The sequence below is a fragment of the Schistocerca cancellata genome, chromosome 8 (genome assembly GCF_023864275.1).
Source record: "Schistocerca cancellata isolate TAMUIC-IGC-003103 chromosome 8, iqSchCanc2.1, whole genome shotgun sequence".
Taxonomy (NCBI): domain Eukaryota; kingdom Metazoa; phylum Arthropoda; class Insecta; order Orthoptera; family Acrididae; genus Schistocerca; species Schistocerca cancellata.
Window position 1 is genome coordinate 539,411,971 of NC_064633.1, and position 27,124 is coordinate 539,439,094.

Here is a 27,124-nt window from a genome sequence, read left to right on the forward strand (position 1 = left end):
TAGAGAATGAACAGAAGTCTGTAGTTAAGGCAGAATACTAAAATTTCTGGGTGTGTGCAGCAATGAGAAATTGAATTGGAAGAAACAAATCAATGATCTGCTGAAATGGTTAGGTTCAGCTACTTATGCTATTAGGGTTATTGCAAATTTTGGTGATAAACGTTTCAGTAAATTAGCCTACTATGCCTATTTTCATTCACTGCTTTCATATGGCATCATATTTTGGGGCAATTCGTCATGAAGGGAGGAAGTATTCATTGCACAAAAACGTGTAATCAGAATAATGTATGGAGCCCACCCAAGATCACCTTGCAGACATTTATTTAAGGAACTCAGGATATTCACAGTACCTTCACAATATATATATTCACTTATGAAATTTGTCATTAATAACCCATCCCAATTCATAAGTAACACCGAAGTACATAGCTACAACACTACAAGAAAGGATGATCTTCACTATTCTGGATTAAACCTCACTTTGGCACAGAAAGGGGTGAATTATGCTGCCACAAAAATCTTTGGGCATTTGCCAAATAGTATTAAAAGTCTGACAGATAGCCAACCAACATTTAAAAGCAAATTAAAAGAATTTCTGAATGACAACTCCTCCTACTCAACATATGAATTCTTAGATATGAAGCAGTAAAAACATGTTACATTAAATTATTTTGTGTAAAGAAAACTTATTTTAAAGTGACACATTCCACATCACTACGAAATGCTAAATTCATGACCTATGGAAGAAGGATTAATGTACGTACAACAGAAAATACAGGGATCTACCGCTACGGGAGTCAAAGGGTCGTAAAATGTTCTATAAAAAAAAGGATCACTGCTATGATATGCAAGTGACGAATAAGTAGAAACATGGACAGGGGAGGAGGGGTATGAGAATGTAGTTAGTTCTTAGGTGTTACAGAAAACAATATGACCATAGCATTTAACAATCTTTTCACAATCCACACTATATTACATGTCATGCACATACGCAATTCCCCAGCCCCGATGGATGGTATTTGGGTGGAAAGAGTCCAACATTGAAATGGAAGTTAAGCAGTATATATGTGATTTGCTGCTGGCATGATCATCAGTTTTCTTTCAAGAGGGGATCAAAAAGCTGGCCACACACTGCAGAATATGCATTTCCATTAAAGGGAACTATGTAAAAAAACATTTATCGTACCAGTTAAGTAATTTTACCAGTCACTACTGGAATGAAACCTTTTCTCTTATTTCAAGCAGTCCTGAGAAATTTAAAACACAAGTAAATAATACAAAGCCTGAAGAACAAGTCCAGTACTATACTCACCAAGGTAGAAAGAATTTTTGCCCATTGCTTTGAAACAGGACTGACATTCATCAAAGAGAGATCTGTCACCAGCTGCTAAGATTACAAGAGTTCCTTCCTCCGCCTGTATCTTACTTCCTTGTACTTGGGCTTCCAGGTACCGGCCACCTTTGGCATTTATCGCCTATTGCAAGAAACACTAGTTAAAGAACATACATTCATTACAATCATGCTGGCAATTTTATGAAATGCTAAGAGATTTCCAAGTATCATTCAATATTGGCAAATATTACATACAAAGACACTGATCTGACACTAAACAATATGCTTCTTTGTCTTTACTTTATGACTCATCAGAACTTTAAGGGAAGACTGTAACTAGATAGTATTATTGGAATCAGAAAAGAAAAGGTGAGAGATATTCTACTACTTGAGGGAAGAGGGGGAGGGGAGGAGGGGGTGGGGGTGGTAGCAGCTCAGACTTTTTTTCAACTCCAGAGACAAGGAAGCCTAAGTCTTGTTAGTTCAGAGTTAAAGAAGTTAATTTTTATCTAATGTCTTTGTACAAAATTTACTGGAACACTTTGGAGATCAATTAGATACAATTTAAGAGGTGGAACAAAATTTTACACACACCAATGAAATATACATAATAGCGAGACACCATTTACCCAGCACATATTGGTAAGTGCAATCAGCTGCCCAGTGGTGACGTTTTGCTGGTATATCTTTCAACAGCTGTTTACAGTAAACTGGCAGTGTTGGATCCACACAGAGTAATGTTCTTTGTGATATATTATTAATTCTTAAGGTTACATACATATTCCACTATGGCAATAATGTTATTTCAAAGCAATGAGGGGAAAAAATGTTGTTCTTGCTCATATTTTCTTTGACATTGGTTACGTTTTAAAAATACAGATGCACATTTGTACAGCCCCACAAAGGCCAATTGTGTAAATTTACAAGTGTAGGAGTCAAAATTGCAAACAGCTGAAATCAGCTGATCATAGTATAAATGACAGTGACTGAGTAACACCCAGGATGGAAAATGGAATTGTGTCTCTCAAATTCACAGCTGTATTAAAAAAAAAAAAAAATAATAATAAAACACACACACACACACACACACACACACACACACACACACACACACACCCCTTATCAGACCAGAGAGTAAATGCAAGTAATAATGTCGAAACTTACTGCTGCGCTGCTTAATCACCATCCATTAGTGTAGTCATGGACTGTATTTAAAACGAAAAGTATTGTGAACTGAATGTGTTGATACAGTACCCTTGAACAAAAAACCATGCCCAATTCTTGGAAAAAAAACACAGGTCAAACCCGTCTACAAGAAGGGTAGTAGAAGTGATCCACAAAATTACTGTCCAATGTCCTCAACATTGATTTGTTGTAAAATCTTAAAATATATTCCGAGCTCAAACAAAATGTGTTATCTTGTACACAGTCACCTTCTTAATACCAACCAGCATGGATTTTGAAAACATCGATCATGTGAAACCCAACTTGCACTTTTCTCATATGACATACTGAAAGTGTAGGATAAAGGCAATCAGGTAGATGCAGTGTTTCTCGATTTCCGAAAAGCATTCAACTTGGTACTACACCTATGCTTATTGTCAAAAGTACGATCCCGTAGGTTATCAAATGAAATTCGTGACTGGATTGAGACTTTTTGGTATGGAGGACACAGCACATTATCTTGGATGGAGAGTCATCGTCAGATGTAGACGTACCTTCAGGTGTGCCCCAGGGAAGCTTGTTGGGACCCTTGCTGTCCATGCTGTATATTAATGACCTTGCAGACAATATTAATAGTAAAATTAGGCCTTTTGCAGATTATGCTGTTATCTATAATGAAATACTATCTGAAAGCTGCTGCATAAACATTCAGTCATATACTGATAAGATTTCAGTGGTACAGAGATTGGCAACTTGTTTAAATATTCAAAACTTTGCACTTCACACAATTAAAAAACCTAGTATCCTATGACTATAACAGCAATGAGTAACTGCTGGAATCTGTCAACTCATACAAATAGCTGGATGTAACATGTTTTAGGGACGTGAAATGGAATGATCACTTAGGTTCAGTCATAAGTAAAGCAGGTGGTAGACATCTGTTTATTTGTAGAATACTGGGGAAGTGCAATCAATCTACAAATGAGATTGCTTAGAAATCACTCATGTGACCCATTCTAGAATGTTGGTCAAGTGGGTGGGACCCATGCCATATAGGACTAACAGGGGATATTGAATGTTTAAAAGAGAACAGCAGCACGAATGGTCACAGGTTTGTTTACTCCATCGGTGAATCTCTCAGAGATACTGAAGGAACTGAACTGGAAGACTCTTTAAGATAGACGTAAACTATCCCGAGACAGTCTATTAACCAAGTTTCAAGAACTGGTTTTAAATGATTACTCTGGGAATAACTGCAACCTCTTTGCATATGGACTGTGAAGATAAGATCAGAATAACTATTGCATGTACATACAGCTCTAGGTTCTCTCCTAAGAGAAGTCAGGTGCATTTTCTCTAGTGTTTTTGCATTTATTTATAATTTCGTTTTTATACTGTGTGGACCGAGACATCCCACACAAATTCCGCTCATCAGATTTTTATGTGAGACCAAGTGTGAATAGGAAACACTGACTTCTTTCTCAGAACAAACAAAATGTTTTAAAGTGAAATTTTATGTGACCATCTGATATAGCAGTTCAAAATTATCACTAGTGCAAATTTGCTTCAATAACGTGTGTTTTCAGGGACATAAAAATATTAAGAATAACCAATAACCCAGCAGTGACAAACAGCACTGTCGCCAGCCTTTTCTGTGACAATGTATTGAAAAGTTACACAGAACTGACCAGTATTAGCACTGCACTTACACGGATTATTCTCTATTCATTTGTAACAAAAACAAACATTAGAAGATTAATTAAGAAGTGTTGGCCATTACTTCCTCACACACGGCATGCTCCGTCTTGTATATCAGCCCGTGCAACACTGACTGACTGCTCCATCATAATTCACTTGGTAGCTCCCAGCCACAGAAATCTGCCTTGTTTTCATTTGACGTGAAAGCAGTAAACGAAGAGGAAAGAGAAAAATCACTACATGTAAACATGGATCATGTAGAGACTAACCCCCCCCCCCCCCCCTACAACTCAGACTGCTCTGCGCACCAGAACTTTTAATAATAATAATAATAATAATAATAATAATAATAATACTTTTCAAAAATAAGTTCATTTTGTAGTGCACATCTTTCTGAAGAGTCTGATACATAAAACATATATCTTCGAGGAAATGTAAGACATGTTATTTGGTCTTTAGTGTGCCGAAGTGCAGTGCCACGCCTCTTCAAACCACATTCTTATACAGCGCGTCACTGTATTTCGCTCTGTGGAACTCAAACATGTATCTTTTGCAATGGATGCCATCATCAAACTATCTCAGGACAGTGGAAATTAAAATGTCCTGTAGTGCCTCTCCTGCTCCCAGTTGGTAAGTTTGACACTCTCCCTCCCCCCCCCCCCCCCACCCAAAAGACACACACACACACACACACACACACACACACACACACACACACACACACACACACACACACAGAGAGAGAGAGAGAGAGAGAGAGAGAGAGAGAGAGAGAGAGAGAGAGAGAAGGGGGGGGGGGGGGTGGGGGTGGGGTGGCAATTAATACTTGATGGGATTATTTGTAACCGGGAGAACAATAACTCTTCAGAAAATCTGGACTCTTCATTGCCTATTAGCTAATAACTTGCTCTTCTGTGTGACATAAAATTAAATATAGGTTACCTAAAACCAGTAAATGCAAGAGACAGGCAAGAGCACACATTTCTTCAATCCTTAGGTCCTAGCAATTTTCTCTCTAATCTTGCTGCAGCTTTACATGGCGTGCTTTCCTTTCTGCGAAAGAATCTATTACCTCAAAGTTCATCAAACATTTTGCTAGATGAAAAATCGAAATGTTGTTGTCTAATACTGAAAAAGCTGTTAATACAAATAGTATCCAAGACTCGATCTGATTACGTCTATTTTGTCCCTGCATGCTGGACTAAACAAAACAGGCCTTTCCAATATTGCAGCAATTGTAAATCACACCAAATAAGCCAGACTGTTTTGGCAATAATGATCATTTTTATAGTACGAGAATATAATTCATGAAGTACCAATACAAAATACCTATCAGGTCTACTACAATCAAAAAGCTTTATGTTAGGAAATAGTTTCACATTTCATTCATATGCTCCAGTTTCTCACACCTGAGACCAAAAAGTAGTAGAACGAAATTTTTGTATAAATTTGGAATCGTCATATTCTTCCATAATTTGTGTGATGTCCCCGTTTCTTCTCCTTCCTCGTTCTAACAATCTTGTCATCACTAATTCTGTAACTATTCCTACCACTCTCAAAACCCATTCTCTTGTTAACTTTACTAACCCTGCTACAATCACCGGTTTAGTTATCCAGCAATTATTCTCCAGTTAGGTGTTATTGTGTGTTCGTACAATGCATTTTCTGCACTACTCCCAGAATGGAACCTAAGTGTCTGCTGGCCCCGTCTAGTGTAGCGAGCTGGCCAAAACTTTTCTGTAGGAATTTCACTTTCTTGGATACACCGAGAAGATAATACATAATCTTTCTTACCTGTTATTCCTGTTAGTCATTTATTTCCACTCTGGTAGTCTGAATCTATGGATTTCGATAGTAACTATAACAATGCTGAACATTTGCAAACTGAATCAACCACATAAACCAGCAACAGTTGACATTCACCGGTTCGGCTTTATCCCACTCAGCTCGTATAGCCCTGTCCCATTCTGTCTGCAGGAAAGTTCATTTCTATATGCGACGAGGATTCCCCTGGCAGAGACATCACATACACTATGCACGCATTCAAAAATCAACTTAGAATGTGTTCAAAACTGTCCAAAAACCAGCAGGGGTGCGTTTCAAAATCATATGAATAATTATTAGACCAACATGCGCTGGATGCTAGGTGCTTTGTGGAACAATGTTTTTTTCCTCAACAATATTCAGGAAGATGGCAGTTCAAGTCCCTACCTAGACATAGATTCTTATGATTTCCTTAAATCACCTAATGCCATTGCTGGAATTCTCTCTTTGAAAGTGCAAGGTCAATTATCTTTTACAACCTTCCCCACCCCAGCTTGTGCTCCATCTCAAACAAACATTAAAACCACCTCTTCCTTTTCTAGTTTTGTAATCTGCCCTCAAGATTAAGGGACATGCATTGCACACTCTGACCCATAGAATGCCAGATCTGTTTTCTTGTTTCATGAAACCATACTAAAAAGCTGTTATATGCTCAGGAAATATAACAGCTGTACATTCTCCTTGGTTAATGTTACAACAACAGATTGGCCAATCATCCAGACCATTGCCCCTACAACTACTGTAAAGCCTACTGCCCCTCTACTGGAATTATAGGTCTGTCTTTCCTCTCCACAGACACTTATTTGATGTGACTGCATCTGTGATACAGCCATCTGTGCTATTGGGGAATGCACGGCACCCCACTATAGCCACGTTTACGATTCACAGCAGCATGAAAGACTTTGTGAGCAGTATTTGCTTAGGCTGACTCCATCTACATCTACATCTTCACCTACATCTATATCTACATCCATACTCCGCAAAACACCTGACGGTGTGTGGTGGAGGGCACCTTGAGTACCTCTATCGGCTCTCCCTTCTATTCCAGTCTCATATTGTTCGTGGAAAGAAAGATTGTCGGTACACCTCTGTGTGGGCTCTAATCTCTCTTTATTTTATCCTCGTGGTATCTTCATGAGATATACGTAGGAGGGAGCAATATACTGCTCGGCTCCTCGGTGAAGGTATGTTCTCGAAACTTCAACAAAAGCCCGTACTGAGCTACTGAACGTCTCTCCTGCAGAGTCTTCCACTGGAGTTTATCTATCATTTCTGTAACACTTTCGCAATTACTAAATGATCCTGTAACGAAGTGCGCTGCTCTTCATTGGGTCTTCTCTATCTCTTATCAACCCTATCTGGTAGTATTCAAGCAGTGGGCGAACAAGTGTACTGTAACCTACTTCCTTTGTTTTCAGACTGCATTTCCTTAGGATTCTTCCAATGAATCTCAGTCTGGCATCGGCCTTACCGACGATTAATTTTACATGGTCATCCCATTTCAAATCACTCCTAATGCCTACTCCCAGATAATTTATGGAATTAACTGCTTCCAGTTGCTGACCTGCTATATTGTAGCTAAATGATAAAGGATCTTTCTTTCTATGTATTCGCAGTGCATTACACTTGTCTACATTGAGATTCAATTTCCATTCCTTGCACCAAGCGTCAATTTGTTGTAGATCCTCCTGCATTTCAGTACAATTTTCCATTGTTACAACCTCTCAATATACTACAGCATCATCTGCAAAAAGCCTCAGTGGACTTCTGATGTTATCCACAAGGTCACTTTTATATATTGTGAAAATCAACGGTCCTATGACTCATACTTCGGAAGATTACTCTCCATTGAGAATGATATGCTGCGTTTTGTTATATAGGAACTCTTCAATCCAATCACACAATTGGTCTGATAGTCCATATGCTCTTACTTTTTTCATTAAACGACTGTGGGGAACTGTATAAAATGCCTTGCGGAAGTCAAGAAACATGGCATCTACCTGGGAACCTGTTTCTATGGCCCTCTGAGTCTCGTGAACAAATAGCACGAGCTGGGTTTCACACGATCGTGTTTCTCGAAACCCATGTCGATTCCTACAGAGTAGATTTCTAGTCTCCAGAAAAGTCATTATACTCGAACATAATACGTGTTCCAAAATTCTACAAGTGATCGACATTAGAGATATAGGTCTATAGTTCTGCACATCTCTTCAACGTCTCTTCTTGAAAACAGGAATGACCTGTGCCCTTTTCCAATCCTTTGGAACGCTACACTCTTCTAGAGACCTACGGTACACCGCTGCAAGAAGGGGGGCAAGTTCCTTCGCGTACTCTGTGTAAAATCGAACTGCTATCCCATCAGGTCCAGCGGCCTTTCCTATTTTGAGCGATTTTAATTGTTTCTCTATCCCTCTGTCGTCTATTTCGATATCTACCATTTTGTCATCTGTGCGAAAATCTAGAGAAGGAACTACAGTGCAGTCTTCCTCTGTGAAACAGCTTTGGAAAAAGACATTTAGTATTTCGGCCTTTAGTCTGTCATCCTCTGTTTCAGTACCCTTTTGGTCACAGAGTGTCTGGACATTTTGTTTTGATCCACCTACACTTTGACATAAGACCAAAATTTCTTAAGATTTTCTGCCAAATCAGTACATAGAACTCTACTTTTGAATTCACTGAACGCCTCTCGCATAGCCCTTCTCACACTACATTTTGTTTCATGTAATTTTTGTTTGTCTGCAAGGCTTTGGCTATGTTTATGTTTGCTGTGAAGTTCCCTTTGCTTCCGTAGCAGTTTTCTAACTCGGTTGTTGTACCACGGTGGCTCTTTTCCATCTCTTACGATCTTGCTTGGCAAAAAGACAAGGGCTAGTAGAAATCCTTGGGCAATGCAAGGAATACTGAATTTAATCGACGACAGGAGAAAATACAAAAACACAATATATGAAGCAGGTGAAAGGGAATACAAATGTCTACAAAATTAGAATGACATGAAGTGCAAAATGGCTAAGCAGGAATGTCTAGAGGACAAATGTACATCTGTAGAAGCATATATCATTAGGTGTAAGATATATATTGCCTATAGGAAAATTAAAAAAACCTTGGGAGAAAAGAGAAGCACCTGTAGGAATATCAAGAGCTCAGATAGAAAACCAGTCCTAAGCAAAGAAGGGAAAGCAGAAAGGTGGAAGGAGAATTTTGGGCATATTATAGTATTTGAGAGTTGTAGCATCGCGTTTTAGTGCCCGTATAGTGTAAATTCACATAGTCGTCAGTCATCTGTTTGTTTTGAATGGCTTGTGAGATAAAAGAGAGGAAAAGAAATTGTTAGGGACTGCGCCTGTTGTGTACGGATTCAGGGGGAGTTGGCCACTGTCCGTAAACAGCGCGAAGCTGTGTTGGCCATTGTCTACAGGCTCCAGGCTGTTGCCCTGGGCCACGGTGACATTCGGACACCTGAGGTGAGTGCTTTGGTGCCTCTGGAGCCTGCAGCATCGCCTGGGATCTCTGATGCCACTGCGCCATCGGATGTGGATGCCCCTGCCGGTCGACACTTGTCTGACGGTGATTGGCGAACCGTGGCGGGGTCGCGAATCCCTGGGCGGAACGCGAAAGTTGGTGCTGGCCGCAAGGCTGTACCCTTATGCCTCCGTAACAGGTTTGAGGTACTGCCCACTGCTGAAAGCACTTCTGAGCCAGCAAGGGCAGCCTCATCTGTTGCGGCAGTGGCCGGTCTTCCTGAGAGGCCCGGACAAGCGCAGAGGGTGGGATTGCTTGTCATTGGAAGCTCCAATGTTAGGCAGGTGATGGAGCCCCTTAGGGATATGGCAGCTAAGGATGGGAAGAAAGCCAATGTGCACTCTGTGAGCATACCAGGAGGGAGTCATCCAAGATGTGGGAAGGGTCCGGATGCCATGAAGGGTACAGGGTGCAGCCAACTGCAGGTGGTGGCTCATGTTGGCACTAATGACGTGTGTCACTACAGATCGGAAGAGATTCTCTCTGGTTTTGTAAGGGGTCCGTAGGCCCTTACTATAACTTTGCACTCGGCACAGGTCGATAGGGCGAACAATCGATTGTGACGTGTTGAGAGAGCAAGTGTTGAGATGCGCCAGTGTGGTTGGCGGGAATGGTGTGTGTGGAGGCCATTATTGGAATACAGGGTTTTTAACCGAGAAGGGTGTCACCATCAGTGTGGTTAGACCCCTAAATAATAAATGAATACCGGGAAAGTGATGAAGTATCTTTATAAAAGTGAGCAGTGACGTTACTAGTGCTGATATTTAGTTTCACGTCTACCGTGCCGGCCTAACCTTGGATTGCAGTGTTGGACGCAGTGATAGATTAGCGTGTGACGATAATGGCAAATGAAGAAAGCCTGTGCTGAGATTAGCCGTAATTAGATTTGTATTGTGTTTTGTGTTTTGAGAAGAATATAAGTTCGTAATTAGTAAAACTGTGTTGGTGTTCCTTATTACCATACATTCAATATTATAGTATTGAACAGGACGAACTGGAAATTAACAACTTCCGTAGCAGCCAATTCCGATTACCAGCCCCATTAGGTTCACGGTCATGTTAACAATAAATATTGGGCTGCTATTCAATCAGATCAGGTCGGGATAAAAACGGAGGTGTTACAGTTTCCAGCGGCTATCTGAGTTGGTGAAGACTGTCAGTCCTGCTAGCAAGATGAAGGCAGAGCTCACCATCTGCAGCATCATCAACAGGACAGATTGTGGACCTTCGATACAGAGCCGAGTGAAGGGTCTGAATCAGAGGCTCAGATGGTTCTGCGACCGTGTAGGCTGCAGATTCCTCGACTTGCGCCATAGGGTGGTGGGGTTTTGGGTTCCGCTAAATAGGTCTGGTGTCCACTACACACAGGAGGTGGCTACACAGGCAGCAGGGGCTGTGTGGTGTGGACTGGGTGGTTTTTTAGGTTAGACAGTCTCAGGAAAGATCAAAAAGGGCTCCAGTCTCAAAGGGTACAGGGCAAAAAAACGACGAGAATCAACCAAGCAACAGTCGGTATTGTAGTTGTAAATTGTCATAGCTGTGTTGGAAAAGTACCAGAGCTTCAAGCGCTGATAGAAAGCACTGAAGTTGAAATCATTATAGGAACAGAAAGCTGGCTAAGGCCGGAGACAAATTCTGCGGAAATTTTTACAGAGGCACAAACCGTGTTCAGAAAGACAAATAATAGTACAAAATTGCAGGGCACTATCTCTACTCTGTGCAACTGCAGTTTGTTTAATACCCCTGCAGCAATGATGAATTCATTCAAATGCATCATTCTATCATCCAGTAAATATAAAACACACTCATGTTTGTAAAAACACTGACTTTTTTTCCCAGCAATAGCCTCTGTTTACCTATACAAGTCCACATGTTTCATTCATATACAAAGTCCATATGGTGACATGGTAATTGTAACACTGCTACCAGATATTTATTTACTCTCTATAATTCAACACATCACAACCTGGAATGTATGTTCGCTACTTGTGATGCCATGCATTTGTGAGAGTGGGTTTCCGGTATCACACTACAGTGTGCATCTCCTACGTAGCTAGAGAGGGAGAGAGAGACCACGAGCACCTCAAAAAAAAGTATCAGATATGTGTGTACTGTTTTGTGTATAATTTCACATTTTTAAAACAACAGTATTACATGGTAAGACACAAGTTGTACGAGTCTTCCATATTTTCAGATTAAAGTAAATATATAAGGATGACATTAATACTCATCTCACCTCTGCTATGTCCTGTGATGTCTCGGCATCAATTCCAGTCATTTCCACATAACCTTTTTCTGTTGTAATTTCTACCAGGACTCCACAATTGCCAAAAACCATCTGTAACATAACAAATCAAGACCACATTACTGTTTGAAACTGTGATGATAATGATGATACAATTAGGCAACTTTCTTGTAGTTCTTAGATTTGTCAGACTATAAAAATAGGTTTGAGACATTCACATTTATAATGTTTAAATGGTCATTCTCCAGGTGCTAGCAGTTTTCAATTCAACATCTTTTGGTTAAGTGAGTTAAAAAAAATCACTTTATTCAACAGACAACTGTACAAGGTAGCACTGTGTGACAATATCCACTGGAAAAAGAAGACAATATGGTCAACCTGAACGAGACTGAGCTCAATGTAAAATTTGAGTGTTGTGTGCAGGTCCAAGAAATATGAGACTACTTTCATACTTACATCTTTGGCTGCTTGTGGATCAGCAACACAAGAAAAGGTAATGTCTGCTGCCTGTATTACATCTGAGGGTGTGAGACCTTGCTGAGCACCTGCTTTCACAAAATCTCGGCACTGAAAAAGATGTGATCCATATTAGAAACATGAGAGGGAACAGCTTTTTTATCATAAATAACTGCAAGGGGGTTAGGAATGTGTGTCCTAGCCATGGAGATACAGAGTAGGACCAAAAACAACATAATTCATGGTGCAAAGGATGAATCAGAATGTAGAATTCTGTTGAAGGAAGTACTCATCAGCCACTCAGTCTTATAATTTTATTTTCTCAAATGACTGAAAATTCTGAGAAGTTTCCAGTACAAACTGCAGTAAGAAATGTTAGCCATGATAGCAAAACAGAAGCCAAAGTTTTAAATTTCACATTCAAGAAATCATTCACACAGGGGAATCGTACAAACATTGTTATTTGACCATCAGACTGACTCCCATATGGACAACATCGTAATAAGCACCCATGACGGGCTTGAGACTGCATAGCTCATGTCCATGAATCAGCATGGTTCCAGAAAGCATTGGTTGTTCAAAACTCAGCTTGCCCTTTTCCCACATGATATACTGCTAACTACGGACGAAGGGCAACAAGCAGATTTCATATTTCTACGTTTCCAGAAAGCATTTCACTATTAGCGAAGGTAGAATGGCTTGAAGACTTCTTAAGTAATAGAATCCAGTATGTTATCCTTGACGGCAAGTGTTTGTCACAGACAAGGGTATCGTCAGTGGTGCCCCAGGGAATTGGGATAGGACCGCTGTTGTTCTCTACACACATAAATGATTCGGTGGACACGGCGGGCAGCAATCTGCTGTTGTTTGCTGATGATGCCCTGGCGTATGGTAAGGTGTCAAAATTGAGTGACTGTGGGAAAAATACAAGACGACTTAGACAAAATCTCCAGTTGGTGTGATGAATGGCACCTAGCCCTAAATGTGGAAAAATTTAAGTTTATGCAGACAAATAGGAAGATCAAACTTTTAATGTTCAGATACAATATTACTGTCCTGCCTGACACAGTCAAGTCATTTAAATCTCTGGGCGTAACACTGCAAAGCAATACAAGATGGAGCAAGCATGTGAGAACGGTGATAGGGAAGGCAAATAGTCGACTTCAGTTAATTGGGAGGATTTTTAGGAAAGAGTGGTTCACCTATAAAGGAGACTGCATATAGGACACTGGTACGACCTATTCTTGAGTACTGCTTGAGTGTTTGGGACCTGTACCAGGTCAGATGGAAGGAAGACATTGAAGCAATTCAGAGGCAGGCTGCTAAATTTGTTACTGGTAGGTTAGAACAATATGGAAGTTGTGTGTTAGAGATGCTTCGGGAACTCAAATGGGAATCCCTGGAGGGAAGGCGATGTTCTTTTCAAGAAAAATTATTGAGAAAATTTATGGAACCGGGACTGAAAGCTGACTGCTGAATGATTCTACTGCTGCCAACATACATTGTGAGTAAGGGCCACAAAGATAAGGCTCATACAGAGGCATGCGGACAGTTGTTTCTCCCCCACTTTATTTGTGAGTGGAACAGTAAAAGAAAAGACTAGTAGTGGTACAGGGTACCCTCCCCCACACACCGTATGTTGGTTTGCGCAGTATGCATGAAGATGTAGATGTACCTGTACAATGCTGAATAAAGCGAGCTATTCTGCAGAGTGAACTTCAAAAAACAAAGTGTTATTAAAAAGAGTTCTGAATTTAACTCGCAACAGCCACAAAGCTATTGGTAAGTCATTAAAGAAAAATCTGTTTCTAAAGAAATGTCCCAGCTGATAATGCAGACAAAGTGGAAGATTCACTCTTAAAAATTATTTTTTTATGTTCACCACTGACTTAACTAAACAGACAGTGGCAGAAAGCTAGTCACAATTCCACTCCAAACTTGTGAACGCATCAATGTGTGCTTCAATCAGTGATATCTGGTAAGTCATAAAAAATTTCAGTTGTTATTTGGAATATCACAGTAGCATTAGAATGTTTTGTACTCTCATGAAGTCATTAATTATGACAAATGGATTCTCAATTTTGAAGAACAAAAAGAAAAAAAAAGAAAGCATACGCATTCCAACAGCAGTCAGTGTGGATCATGTAGAAAGTTATAATTTTTTGGTACACACTATGATGGAGAAATGTACATGAAAAAAAATTAGTTATTGAACTTCTCAAACAGTCCAGTCTAGCAATGGTTGCTCTACACATAACTGATGGTTTTAGAAACGAATAATTAAACCCCTTTACACTCTGCATATTTCTACTCATTAATGTCTTATGGCGTAATTGTCTTGGGTAACTCATCAATTGGGAAGATAGTACTGATTTCACAATGGTGGGCAGGAGGAACAATATATGACATTCCATCAAAGTTATCTTGTAGGTGCTTTCTTCAAGGATTTGGCCATTTTATCTAAAAAATTTCTAACATACTTACTCGATAATGAAAAATATCATCAATATTCCATCACAGTTTGCAAAGGTATGTCCATAGTTACAACATTACAAGAAAAAAAAATCTGTATTACACATAGCTCAGAAAGGATCCACTATGCTGCGGCATAAATCTTTAGTCACCTCCCCAAAAACATAAAAATGTCTGACAGATAGCAAAGTGAATTTTCAGTGTATTTTGGAATTATTTCTTCTCGACAACAGCTGTTATACCATAAATGAATGTTTAACAATACACTTACAGTAAATTTAAAATACTAAAAAGATGTCTACTGCAATATTAAATTTGTGTTTGACTTTAACATGTGTAGTCACTAAGAATAACATGTTAACTTCTATTACATGTAAGCTGCTTTAGTAATTAGGAAATGGCCAGTATGAATCCAATACTCGTAAACAAATCTTTTATGCACAGTTTATAAAATGACTGCTCCGCACAAAAAATTGTGCAAGTGGTCTGTGAAACACACAGCCAACTAAATCCTCCTCCTCCACCCCACTTTTGCAGCAACATCATGGAAGTTATTTCATGCATGGAAAGAATAATACCTCCTTAATAAACTGTGTTTGTTAATCATTAATGTAGTTTTATTGTTTCTCACTGTGTAAACTGCTTTCATGTGATTTTACTGCTTCTTGCTGTGTAAATTGTCAGTGTTTCCAATGATTGACTACTGGCTTACAATGCAAAATTTCGTCTGCTGCAACATTATGCATAAATCGCCTACAATATGTACCGTAGCTATGTGTACAGCCAGAAGAACGATTGTAGCAAGGGGTTTAATATGTTATTAAATTTGGCATACATAGTAAACCAGTAGCAAATTCTAACAGGCACTCACAGTAAGGGCTTGTTTTCGAACGAGGAGAAAAACTAAGGGAGAGAAGGTGAATACAGTGTCTCAAATAGCGAAGTAGTAGTTTTGGTATCGATATCTTTCATATGCTCTAGCGGAACACACAGTGTGATAGTATATGCTAGTGCAAAAGAGGGAGAAGCGAAATAGTGGGTGGTACTCAATTCTGCACCAAATAAAGGTCGCCGGGCGCTTTTTAAGTTCATGCTCTAAAACGTGAATTTCCTTCAAATTCATCATGTGGACAACTTTTAATTTTGTTCTTTGGCGAATTAGGGTCATTTGCGGTCTTCGATATTAAAAGCTTCGCAGGGCCATACACTGACAAGGTACTCTCCTACACCTCAATTTAAAGTTAAGACGCGTTTATTGGGCCATTACCTCATCGTCATGAAAGAGCGTCTACAGTTCATGCTTACGTCTCTGCTTAATAGATGGCTCTGGCGTCCGCTACACTGCGCGGATCGACGTGCTGTTTGAGCGGTTCCTGATGGAGGGCAAAGGCGTACGTCCACGTACTGCATACACGTCCTCGGACGCATAATGACACATTTACTGCATATTTTTATTTTAAAAAAATAGAAACATTGCTGAATTGAATCGCTCCACACCAGAGGTTGAATGATGAATGAGAATTGCGCATTTGCGAACTACGAAGGCAAAAATGGCAGCGGTGAGGAAAGTTCGCGTCATGACAACGTGGATGTTCGTATAACTCTTACATTCCTATTAGAAAACACATACCACTTTCAAAGATTTGCCAACGACTTCTGCGTTTTAATACCGATGTAGTTCTCACTTTCCATTACAGGCCAACACTCGATGAAATTTAACGAGTGTGCTACCATAACGCAGCCAATATTTTATTAATAAAGAGGGTCAGTGACATATGACAGGCCGACTGCGTCCTTTAGTTTTATCAGTAAACGGAGTTCAATAAATTATAAGGAGAAAATCCCATGCGCTAAACTGCGTTTTTCTTTTTCCATTTCGTTGTCCAAATAATTTGTTTCAAAGTGAAACAAATCTCTTCAAGTGCTTGAAATATCATGAAGACACACTGACACAGCACAAAAGGCACCATGTGTTTCATGGAGGATGGGGTGTGGGGTCCTGTAATAACACAGTTTAAGTTCATAATTTGCTGCCTGAGCTCTGCAAGTACATCTTCCTCAATGCTCTATACGGTGTCCAGTAAGAACAGAATGGTGCGTAGTGTAGGTCCTTGGGAACAGGTGTTTCCAATTTTCCAATTACGCTTCTGAAAACTGGCGTGGCATCGTTCGCAAAACCACATATTACTCAATACAATGGGCTTCCGCTCTATGGTGTTAAAAAGATAACTGTCATTTATGTGGTAGTATTTTCGAAATTTGTGTCGCTTTCAGCTCGCTTCTATGAAATCAAGGGCTTCTGTCTTCGAAATGTTTCCCTTCAATGTCATCTCTTATTAACGTCAACCATAGAAACTTGGATGAGCATTCTGGGCACAATATTAGTTTCTATACATTTTGTTCGATATAATTATGCCCAGTGTCAAAGATTATCGAAAAAGGCTGATCTCATATCTAAAATTTATTTTGCACTCTGAAGAAACGTGTTTATAAGCATCCATACTCATAGTCATCAATGTTTGGTAGAAAGAAGTTTATCGTATCATATATTAAGGTTCCATCCCATTGCACTTACGGGCAGCGCAAGGCAAAGTCCACCGCTTATATGTCTTTGTGCTGGCTATTTGCCTTATATTTTCACGGTTCAGCACATGCCTAGTTTAGTGTGTACTTGAGAAACAGGAGGCAGAAAGTTACACTAGGATGTTTGAGTAATGGAAACACGAACGTCATATCTTCATGGGGACAAACGATGAAGCGCATTCATCAGGGGTTGATCACAGACGCATTATGATTATTCCTACTTTATGTGAATCGGGAGGGAATGTAAATCCTATTCAAAGATGCATCAAGCCGGTTAAGGAAGCAACCATGTTAAAATTAATAACTAGCTCTGCTCAAATGGGCTAGCTTTATAAAGTTCAGAGAGGGGGAAAAATAAAATAAAACAACCGTAGTAATGTAGTTTTAAGGAGAAAAGGGTAGAAAGTTCCAAGTTCTTCGGTTTCCATATTAATGAAAACATAGTGAAAATGTTCCAAAAACGTTTAAATTCAGCTACTTTTGCCATAAGAATAATTTTTAATTTTAGGGATATAGAAGACAGTAAAGTTAATGTTTTGCATATATTGACATTCAATGATGTCCTATTGGGGTAAGTCCTCAATTTGACAAAAAATATTCAATGCAAAAATGAAAGTAATTAGATTTACAAGTAGAGTTCACTCTCGTACATCTTGCAGGCATCTGTTTAAACAATTAGGAATATTCACCACAACTACTCGGTACATTTCTTCACTCGTGAAACCTGTTAACAATCCATTGTAGTTCTTCTACTTGTCTCTGCAGTCTTTTCTTCGACACCAGGAAGTACGTGATATGTGATCCGCACACTTTAGCGGTAGGTACCCCAGTATAATCTGCACTATTCACGTATGTTCAGTTCCTCTCATCGCAGGAAACACAAGCGAACGAACAGATTTTACGCCGTAGCGAATCAGACAACCAATGAGGCACGTATGGAGTCTGTAGTGAGCGTGGGTGCCTCTTCCGTATGAAGCTGTCGACAAGGACGTCAGTATCAGGCGCACACAATCGAGACCGCCTCAACTGGCTTATAACGGCCCCTACATTTCAGTTGCTACTAGACCAAGGCCATGAATAACAGAGCTGAAAAACTAAATACGCTGAGACACTACTGTTATATTTAGCGATACTGATTCTCTCTCCCCCCCCCCCCCTCTCTCAACCAAAACAAAGGATAAAGTTTTTAAGTGCTCCTGACGGATATTCTATAGTTCCAGAGTTCTCTGTACAAAATCTGAATAGTTATATGCAGAATTTCGCGAAGAAAACAATAATATTCGCGAAACTTTTAATCTTGTAAAAAAAGTAATTTGCCAATTTGCGAAAAGAATTATGATCACAATTCTGAATACCTGCCTAAGGGTTCTACAGAAAACCCTAATGACATTTTTTGCGCAGATAACAGTTGATGAGGCGTATATTTCTCGGCAGTAGTGAAAATGTGTCCCTCATTATTGTAGTTGTCTCAAACTATCATCTGCACAAAAAATGTCATTAGGGATTTCTGTAGAACTCTTGGGGAGGTATTCGGAATTATATTTTTTTCGCATTCTTTTGAGATCAAAATTTTCTCTGGTGCTACTGCTTTCTTCGCGAAATTCCGCACAATTATTCAAATTTGGTACAGAGAACTCTACAATTACAGTATATCTGTCAAGAACTCCGAATAAAATAGATATTTCTCAAAAGTCGGTTGCGAAACTAGTTACTTACATTTTTTAATTCCCTAGTAAAATATTAATTTCAAATTATTGCTAAATGACGGGAGAAGTGTAGCGAATGGCGCAAAATGCTTATTAATAAAAGCACGTCAACTAAGCTAAGACTATTGAACTAATATCGATGTATTTAAAGATATTTAGCAATCAGTTACGACGAGGGCAGATGTGTGTATTTTTCCAAGGAACACATTTTATTAGTTCTCATTGTTCATTTATTGCTACCTGGAGTAGAGGCAATAATTTATTCCATATTTTGTCATTCAGTACGCAGTATTCTTTGAGTATAACTACGCTCGGCGGAGCGAAATTTATCAGAGTCAGATGCGCATTCTAGGGCCTCAGGCATAATGTTTATGGTCCAGACGTAGAAAAGTCTTCAAATTTCTGTTCTAAGGCGAACTTGTTAGAAAATGGACTCGCCACACTGGCGTCTACCTGGTAACTGGGCTATTTCTAAGTTAGGAAGGGAGTTTTAGTTGGTGAAGATTCAGGATTTTGATGCGGTACGGCGAGAAAGAGTTGCGGGATTACTGCACATCTCTCATTACATGTGTACAACTGCTGCGATGCCTGGTGAAAATCGTGAATGAACACGCTGACGGCTGCCGGGTGATCGACGGCTGATACTTCGAGACGGACACGGGCGGCACAACAGTTACGTGTTCGGAGCTGGCTGTGAGGTTATTGACTTGCTCAAGTAACGTGGCGACACGAGAGTTTTCGTGTTGTCGCGAGGGCCTACCGCAATCTGGTGGGTCTTGAAACGATCAGGAAGAGGCACTATATTGCCTCTTTAACTTGTCGAGGCGAGCGACTGAAACCCGTCGCAGACGACCGGTGGACTATGCTCTCACTCTATCTGAAGTTTCGATGGCTTCGCAACCAGGGGGCGCAGGTTCGGCACCTGCATCTATCTAGTAGGTACAGCGGCGTTCACGTTCCTGGCCGTGCCTGACCAAGGCGGCGGCTGCTCAATGGCGGTGCAGCAGAGTTCAATAAATTGCGTGATGTTAACCCTAGCAATACCAACGTACTTTCCATAACGCGTAACACCAGGGAGGAGGTACTTTATGGCCGCCACAAACAAAATAAAAAAAATCGTTCATTGTTGTGAACTTCTACTAGCAACATAGTTTTTAAATATGTATTGATGAATACGAAGGTCCTGAATCTGAAAGTGTCTTTTAGTACAATCTTACCAGTAACGACGCATTTTCCATTGTGAGTACACAGGGAGAAGGGGTACTTTATAACCACAATTTAAAAAAAAAATCCAGATTTCGTTATTATCCTTAAGTTTCATTACAACGTACTTTTTAAAGATATGTTGATGTGTAAGAAGGGCCCTCAATTTTCAAATAGATGACATTCGTTCCAAAAAGTAACATTTACTATTAAGACTAAAAATTTTTGAGTTAAATTTAACTGAAAATTCAAAACAACTATGGAATCTGGTATACGAAACCATTAAAAATAATAAACACTTTTCAAAATTTTAAAAATCGAAGTTCATGACTAGATTACAATGTTTTCAAAAATTGGGCATTAAGTACCACCTCTCAGTTGTTGTGGTCTTCAGTCCTGAGACTGGTTTGATGCAGCTCTCCATGCTACTCTATCCTGTGCAAGCTTCTTCATCTCCCAGTACCTACTGCAACCTACATCCTTCTGAATCTGCTTAGTGTATTCATCTCTTGGTCTCCCCCTACGATTTTTACCCTCCACACTGCCCTCCAATACTAAATTAGTGATCCCTTGATGCCTCAGAACATGTCCTACCAACCGATCCCTTCTTCTGGTCAAGTTGTGCCACAAACTTCTCTTCTCCCCAATCCTATTCAATACTTCCTCATTAGTTATGTTTTTTTTTTTTTTTGTGGTTTTAGGGCGCAAAACTTCTATGGTCATTAGCGCCCAGCCCGTGACTTAAGACAGTAAAAAACCGAAATTTAAAACCAGCAGCAATGGGAACAAAGTCAGAAAATTGGAGAAACTAAAAATAGAAGACTGCTTAAAAATCCACTACAGAAAGGGGGTGATTGTCCCCAAAAAAAGCTTCAAATGACTGACGTCATTTCACTGTCACTAATAAACTGTAGAACGCGGTCGACGGAGCGCGTGTCATCTGCTAAAATCGACGATAGATCAGGCGATAGCTGTAGACGGGAGCGTAACGGATTAAAATAGGGGCATTCAATTAAAAGGTGTCTTACCGTCCACAGCTGAGAGCAGTGGGGACAGAGTGGGGGAGGATCGCCGCTTAAAAGATGTCGATGGCTAAAACGACAATGCCCTATCCGGAGTCTAGCTAAAATTACCTCCTCCCGACGACGCGTTCGGGAGGAAGAGGTCCAAGCGCAAGGAAGGGCTTTCACTTCCCGCAATTTATTACAGGGAAGTGCCGACCAATGGGCATGCCATAATTGAGCAACATGGCGACATAAATCGTTCCGAAGATCGGTGAAAGGAAGCGACTGAATAGCTGGCCGAGGAAGAGAGACTGCGGCCTTGGCCGCTATATCGGCCGCCTCATTCCCACAGATACCAGCGTGTCCCGGGAGCCAGAGGAACGCCACCGAGACGCCCCTCAGGTGAAGCAAGCGCAGACAGTCCTGAATCCGGTGGACCAGAGGGTGCACAGGGTAAAGAGCTTGGAGACTGAGGAGAGAGCTGAGAGAATCTGAGCAGATAACGTACTGTATCCGCTGATGGCGGCGGATGTAGTGGACAGCCTGGAGAACAGCGTAAAGCTCCGCAGTATAAACCGAACACTGGTCGGGAAGCCGAAAGCGATTTGAGGTGTCGCCAACAATATAGGCACTCCCTACACCTAACGATGTTTTCGAGCCGTCGGTGTAAATAAATGTGGCGTCCGTCATTTCTGCACATAGAGCAGCAAATGCCCGACGATAAACAAGTGTAGGGGTACCATCTTTGGGAAATTGACAAAGGTCACGGAGCAGGCAGATCCGGGGACGGAGCCAAGGCGGTGCTGTACCCCAAGTTGTCAGGAAGGTTTTAGGAAAGCGGAAGGAAAGAGAATGGAGCAGTTGACGGAAGCGGACTCCCGGGGGTAGTAGGGAGGAGGGGCGGCCTGCATATCCTACATCATAGGAGGCGTCGAAAAAAAGGTCGTGGGCTGGATTAGCAGGCATGGAAGACAGACGGCTAGCATAACGACTCAGGAGGACTGCTCGCCGATTGGACAGCGGAGGTTCAGCAGTCTCAGCATAAAGGCTTTCCACAGGGCTAGTGTAAAAAGCTCCAGACACTAAACGTAATCCACGGTGGTGGATAGAGTCGAGACGCCGAAGAATAGACGGCCGAGCAGAGGAGTAGACTATGCTTCCATAATCCAATTTCGAGCGCACTAAGGCGCGATAGAGGCGGAGAAGGACCACTCGGTCCGCTCCCCAGGAGGTACCATTCAGGACACGGAGGGTGTTAAGTGATCGCAGACAGCGAGCCGAAAGATAGGAAACGTGGGAGGACCAGCAGAGTTTTCTGTCAAACATAAGACCCAAGAATTTAGCGACGTCTGAAAACGGAAGGTTGACAGGACCTAGATGTAAGGAGGGCGGAAGAAACTCCGTACGTCGCCAAAAATTGACACAAACGGTCTTACTGGGTGAAAAACGGAAGCCAGTTTCGATGCTCCACGAGTGGAGGCGATCGAGACATCCTTGAAGACGTCGTTCAAGAAGGCTGGTCCGTTGAGAGCTGTAGTAGATCGCAAAATCGTCCACAAAGAGGGAGCCCGAGACATCAGGAGGGAGACAATCCATAATTGGATTTATGGCGATGGCAAACAGTACAACACTCAGCACGGATCCCTGGGGTACCCCGTTTTCTTGGGAGAAAGTACGGGAGAGAGTAGTGTTCACCCGCACCCGAAAAGTGCGCTCTGCCATAAATTCGCGAAGAAAAAGGGGCAGCCGGCCTCGAAAGCCCCAAGAGAACAGTGTGCGGAGGATGCCTGTCCTCCAACAGGTATCGTATGCTCTCTCCAGATCAAAAAATATTGCTACCGTTTGGCGTTGCCGGAGAAAATTGTTCATGATGTAAGTGGAGAGAGCGACAAGATGGTCAACTGCAGAACGATGCTTCCGAAATCCGCATTGGGCTGGTGTTAAAAGGCTGCGGGATTCCAGCCACCAAGCTAAACGGTAATTCACCATACGCTCCAAAACCTTACAGACACTACTCGTGAGAGAAATGGGGCGATAGCTAGAGGGGAGATGTTTGTCCTTTCCAGGTTTCGGAACGGGAACGACAATAGCTTCCCGCCACCGTCTGGGAAAGGTGCTGCCGGTCCAAATTCGATTATAAAGGCGAAGGAGGTAACGCAGACTATGGGTGGATAAATGCAGCAACATTTGGACATGGATACCATCCGGTCCTGGGGCGGAGGAGCGAGAAGATGAGAGGGCATGTTGGAGCTCCCGCATGGAGAAAACAGTATTGTAGCTTTCGTGATTTTGGGAGGAGAAAGCAAGAGGTCGCACTTCCGCTGCACGTTTCTTCGGGAGAAACGCTGGCGGGTAATTTGAAGAGCTCGAAATCTCAGCAAAGTGCTGACCCAACGAGTTAGAAATTGCGACGGGGTCCACTAAGGTATCATGCGCGACAGTGAGCCCAGAAACCGGGGAGAAACTAGGCGCGCCTGAGAACCGTCGAAGCCGACTCCAAACTTCCGAGGAGGGAGTGAAGGTGTTAAATGAGCTAATAAAGAATTTCCAGCTTGCCTTCTTGCTATCGCGGATGACGCGACGGCATCGCGCACGGAGCTGCTTATAGCGGATACAGTTGGCCAAAGTAGGATGGTGACGGAAAATGCGAAGAGCACGTCGCCGCTCACGTATTGCGTCACGGCATGCCTCGTTCCACCAAGGAACTGGGGGGCGCCGGGGCAATTCGGAGGTGCGTGGTATTGAACGTTCCGCAGCTGTAAGGATAACGTCGGTAATGTGTGTGACCTCATCGTCGACGCTGGGAAAGCGACGGCCATCGAATGTCGCGAGAGACGAAAAAAGTGTCCAATCGGCTTGGGCAAACTTCCAGCGTCGCGGGCGCATATATGGCAGTTGAGGCTGCAGTCTGAGGACACATGGAAAGTGGTCACTCGAGTGTGTATCATCAAGGGCGAACCATTCGAAGCGCCGAGCTAGCGGAACAGTACCGACCGCAAGGTCCAAATGAGATAAGGTTGTCGTGGAGGCAGACAAAAATGTGGGGACCCCAGTGTTGAGGCAAACTAGATCCGCTTGGTGGAAGACGTCTAGCAATACGGAGCCACGTGGATAAGGGTGTGGAGATCCCCAAAGCGGGTGGTGGGCATTGAAGTCCCCAACCAGCAAATAGGGGGGGCGGAAGCTGACCAAGAAGATGAAGGAGATCAGCTCGTGCCATTGGTGTGGACGATGGAATGTATACAGTACAAAGAGAGAACGTGTATCCGGAAAGTGAAAGACGGACGGCGACAGCTTGGAAGGAAGTGTTTAAGGGGATTGGGTGATAATGGAGAGTATCTCCGAGAAGAATCATGAGTCCTCCATGGGCTGGAGAGCCTTCAACAGAGGGGAGATCATATCGGACAGACTGAAAATGAGGGAGAACAAAGCGGTCATGGGGACGCAGCTTTGTTTCCTGAAGACAGAAGATGACCGGCGAGTAGGAGCGTAAGAGGACCGACAATTCATCCCGATTGGCTCGAATGCCGCGGATATTCCAGTGGATAATGGACATGGGGTGAAAAGAGAATGGAGGAATGGGACCAAAGTTGCTGTCAACTCAAAGACTGCTCGGAGCTAGCAACCGACAGCATGGAATGGCATTCTGCCGAAGGCAGAAGATCCTGATCCATAAGTTGGTCAGGAGCAGTCCCTGCCACCAGCGATCGGCCGGTTGACCGGCCACCAGCAGTGCGCCTCGGCGACACAGAAGATGGCCGAGGGCGATTTCCGCCAGGTGGTGCTGTAGAGGGGGCACGCCTTGGCGGAGAAGGAGAGGAACTGGGTTTCTTTGTAGCCTTCTTGGAAGAATGTTGTTTAGAGGAAGGAGGAACCGATGGTTGTGAAGCTGCGGTTCGTAAGAACTCTTCACGAGTATGCTCTTTTTTCGAAGACTTGGCGTCCGACTTTTGGGCTCGAGATGTAGCAGAACCCGACGAAGGGTGAGCCATAGAGTGGGCAGGCGAAAGTGGTGAGGTTGAACGAGCGATCTTTGCGCTGGCCGATCTGACGACCGTGGTACTAAAGGTGAGGTCGCAAGTCTGCGTGGCCGCCTCCTTTGTTGGCCGAGGAGAAGCAAGGACAGTGCTGTATTTTCCTGTCTGAGGCACGGTGGGCTTGCGACTGGCGAATAATTTTCGAGCAGCAAAAGTCGACACCTTTTCCTTCACCCTTATTTCCTGGATGAGCTTCTCATCCTTAAAAACGGGGCAATCTCGAGAGGAAGCAGCGTGGTCACCCATACAGTTGATGCAGCGAGGGGATGGAGGTGGACAAGCACCCTCATGGGCATCCGTGCCACACGTAACACATTTGGCTGGATTGGAACAGGACTGGCTGGTGTGATTGAACCGCTGACATCGATAGCAACGCGTAGGGTTTGGGACGTAAGGGCGAACGGAAATTATCTCATAGCCTGCTTTGATTTTCGATGGGAGTTGAACTGTGTCAAATGTCAAGAAGACAGTGCGGGTTGGAATGATGTTCGTGTCAACCCGTTTCATTACTCTATGAACTGCCGTTACGCCCTGGTCAGACAGATAGTGCTGAATTTCTTCGTCAGACAATCCATCGAGGGAGCGTGTATAAACGACTCCACGCGAGGAATTCAAGGTACGGTGCGGTTCCACCCGGACAGGGAAGGTGTGGAGCAGAGAAGTACGCAGCAATTTTTGTGACTGGAGGGCACTGTGTGTTTCTAACAACAGGGTGCCATTCCGTAATCTGGAACAAGACTTTACAGGACCTGCTATTGCGTCGACTCCTTTCTGAATAATGAAAGGGTTGACCGTGGAGAAGTCGTGACCTTCATCAGACCGAGAAACAACAAGGAACTGTGGCAACGATGGAAGAATCGTCTGTGGCTGAGACTCAGTATGCTTACGTTTGTGACTAGACTTAGTGGAAGGTGAGGAAACCATTGCGGAAGAATCCCCCATGATTACCGGCGTCTCCGATGGCGCGCTCCTCCCTTGTGGGGGCCCTCTCTGAGGGCACTCCCGCCTTAGGTGATTGTTCACACCTCAGGTCACACCTCCCGACAAACGGACGGAGGGACCAATCGGCATTTTCGGAAGGTATCAGCTCGGGTAATCACCCCTCCCTGGGCCTGGCCGTTACCAGGGGGTACGCACGTGTCCTACCTGTCTACCCGGGGCGGGGAATTACGCGTTACCCCGTCACCGGCTACGCACGAAGGGCGTGGGTCGGCCTTCAGACACGCACAGGGAGGAAGAAAGAGAAAGGGAAGGGAAGGAAGAGAGGTCTCAAACGCCGCAGCGGAGAAAAGAGAAAGAGAAGAAGTAAGGAAAAGAGAAGGACAAAGGAAGGAAAAAGACAGAGAAGGACAAAGGAAGGAAGAAGACATAAAAGCAAGGAAGGCAAGAAATGCAGTACATTTACGAGCGTCCGTCTCCGGACGTAGGCACAAACCATACTCCCAGATGGGGAGAAAGAGAAGGAAAGAGCCAGAGGTGAGGGGAGGAGGGGCGAAGATAGGGATGGGGAAGGATGCGGAATGGGAAGGTATGCAGCCCGGAAAGGAAGGAAGGCCACATTAGCTCGGGGTCCCGTGCTCGCTACGCACGTATCCACAAAAGAGTTGTGGACCCCCTGGGGGGGCATTTGTTATGTGATCTACCCATCTAATCTTCAGCATTCTTCTGTAGCACCACATTTCGAAAGCTTCTATTGCGAGGGTTAATTTAAGATAGTAACCTACAGATAACACGAAAATGGAAGACAGCTCAGAAGCAACGATATCTGGTTATTCAATTTTATCAAAGCGGCAGGGAGGTCACAGTGGTGAATTTGAAGTGGAGGGAACATCATTAGAAAATAAGGCCTAGTTCAGTAGAAGGGGTTGTTACGGATCGGG

General features: G+C 42.6%; 1 protein-coding gene across 1 annotated transcript in view; it reads right to left on the minus strand.

Annotated features, from left to right (window-relative positions):
* The window catches only part of LOC126095144 (putative oxidoreductase GLYR1 homolog), a 259,436-nt gene that overhangs the window by 16,869 nt on the left and 215,443 nt on the right, over nt 1-27,124 (minus strand). Inside the window, exons 8-10 of the mRNA XM_049909863.1 lie at nt 12,240-12,350; nt 11,775-11,876; nt 1,313-1,475 (exon numbers count right to left, since the gene is read on the minus strand). Coding sequence (XP_049765820.1) covers nt 1,313-1,475; nt 11,775-11,876; nt 12,240-12,350 — 376 coding nt within the window. The remainder of the gene's footprint in view (nt 1-1,312; nt 1,476-11,774; nt 11,877-12,239; nt 12,351-27,124) is intronic.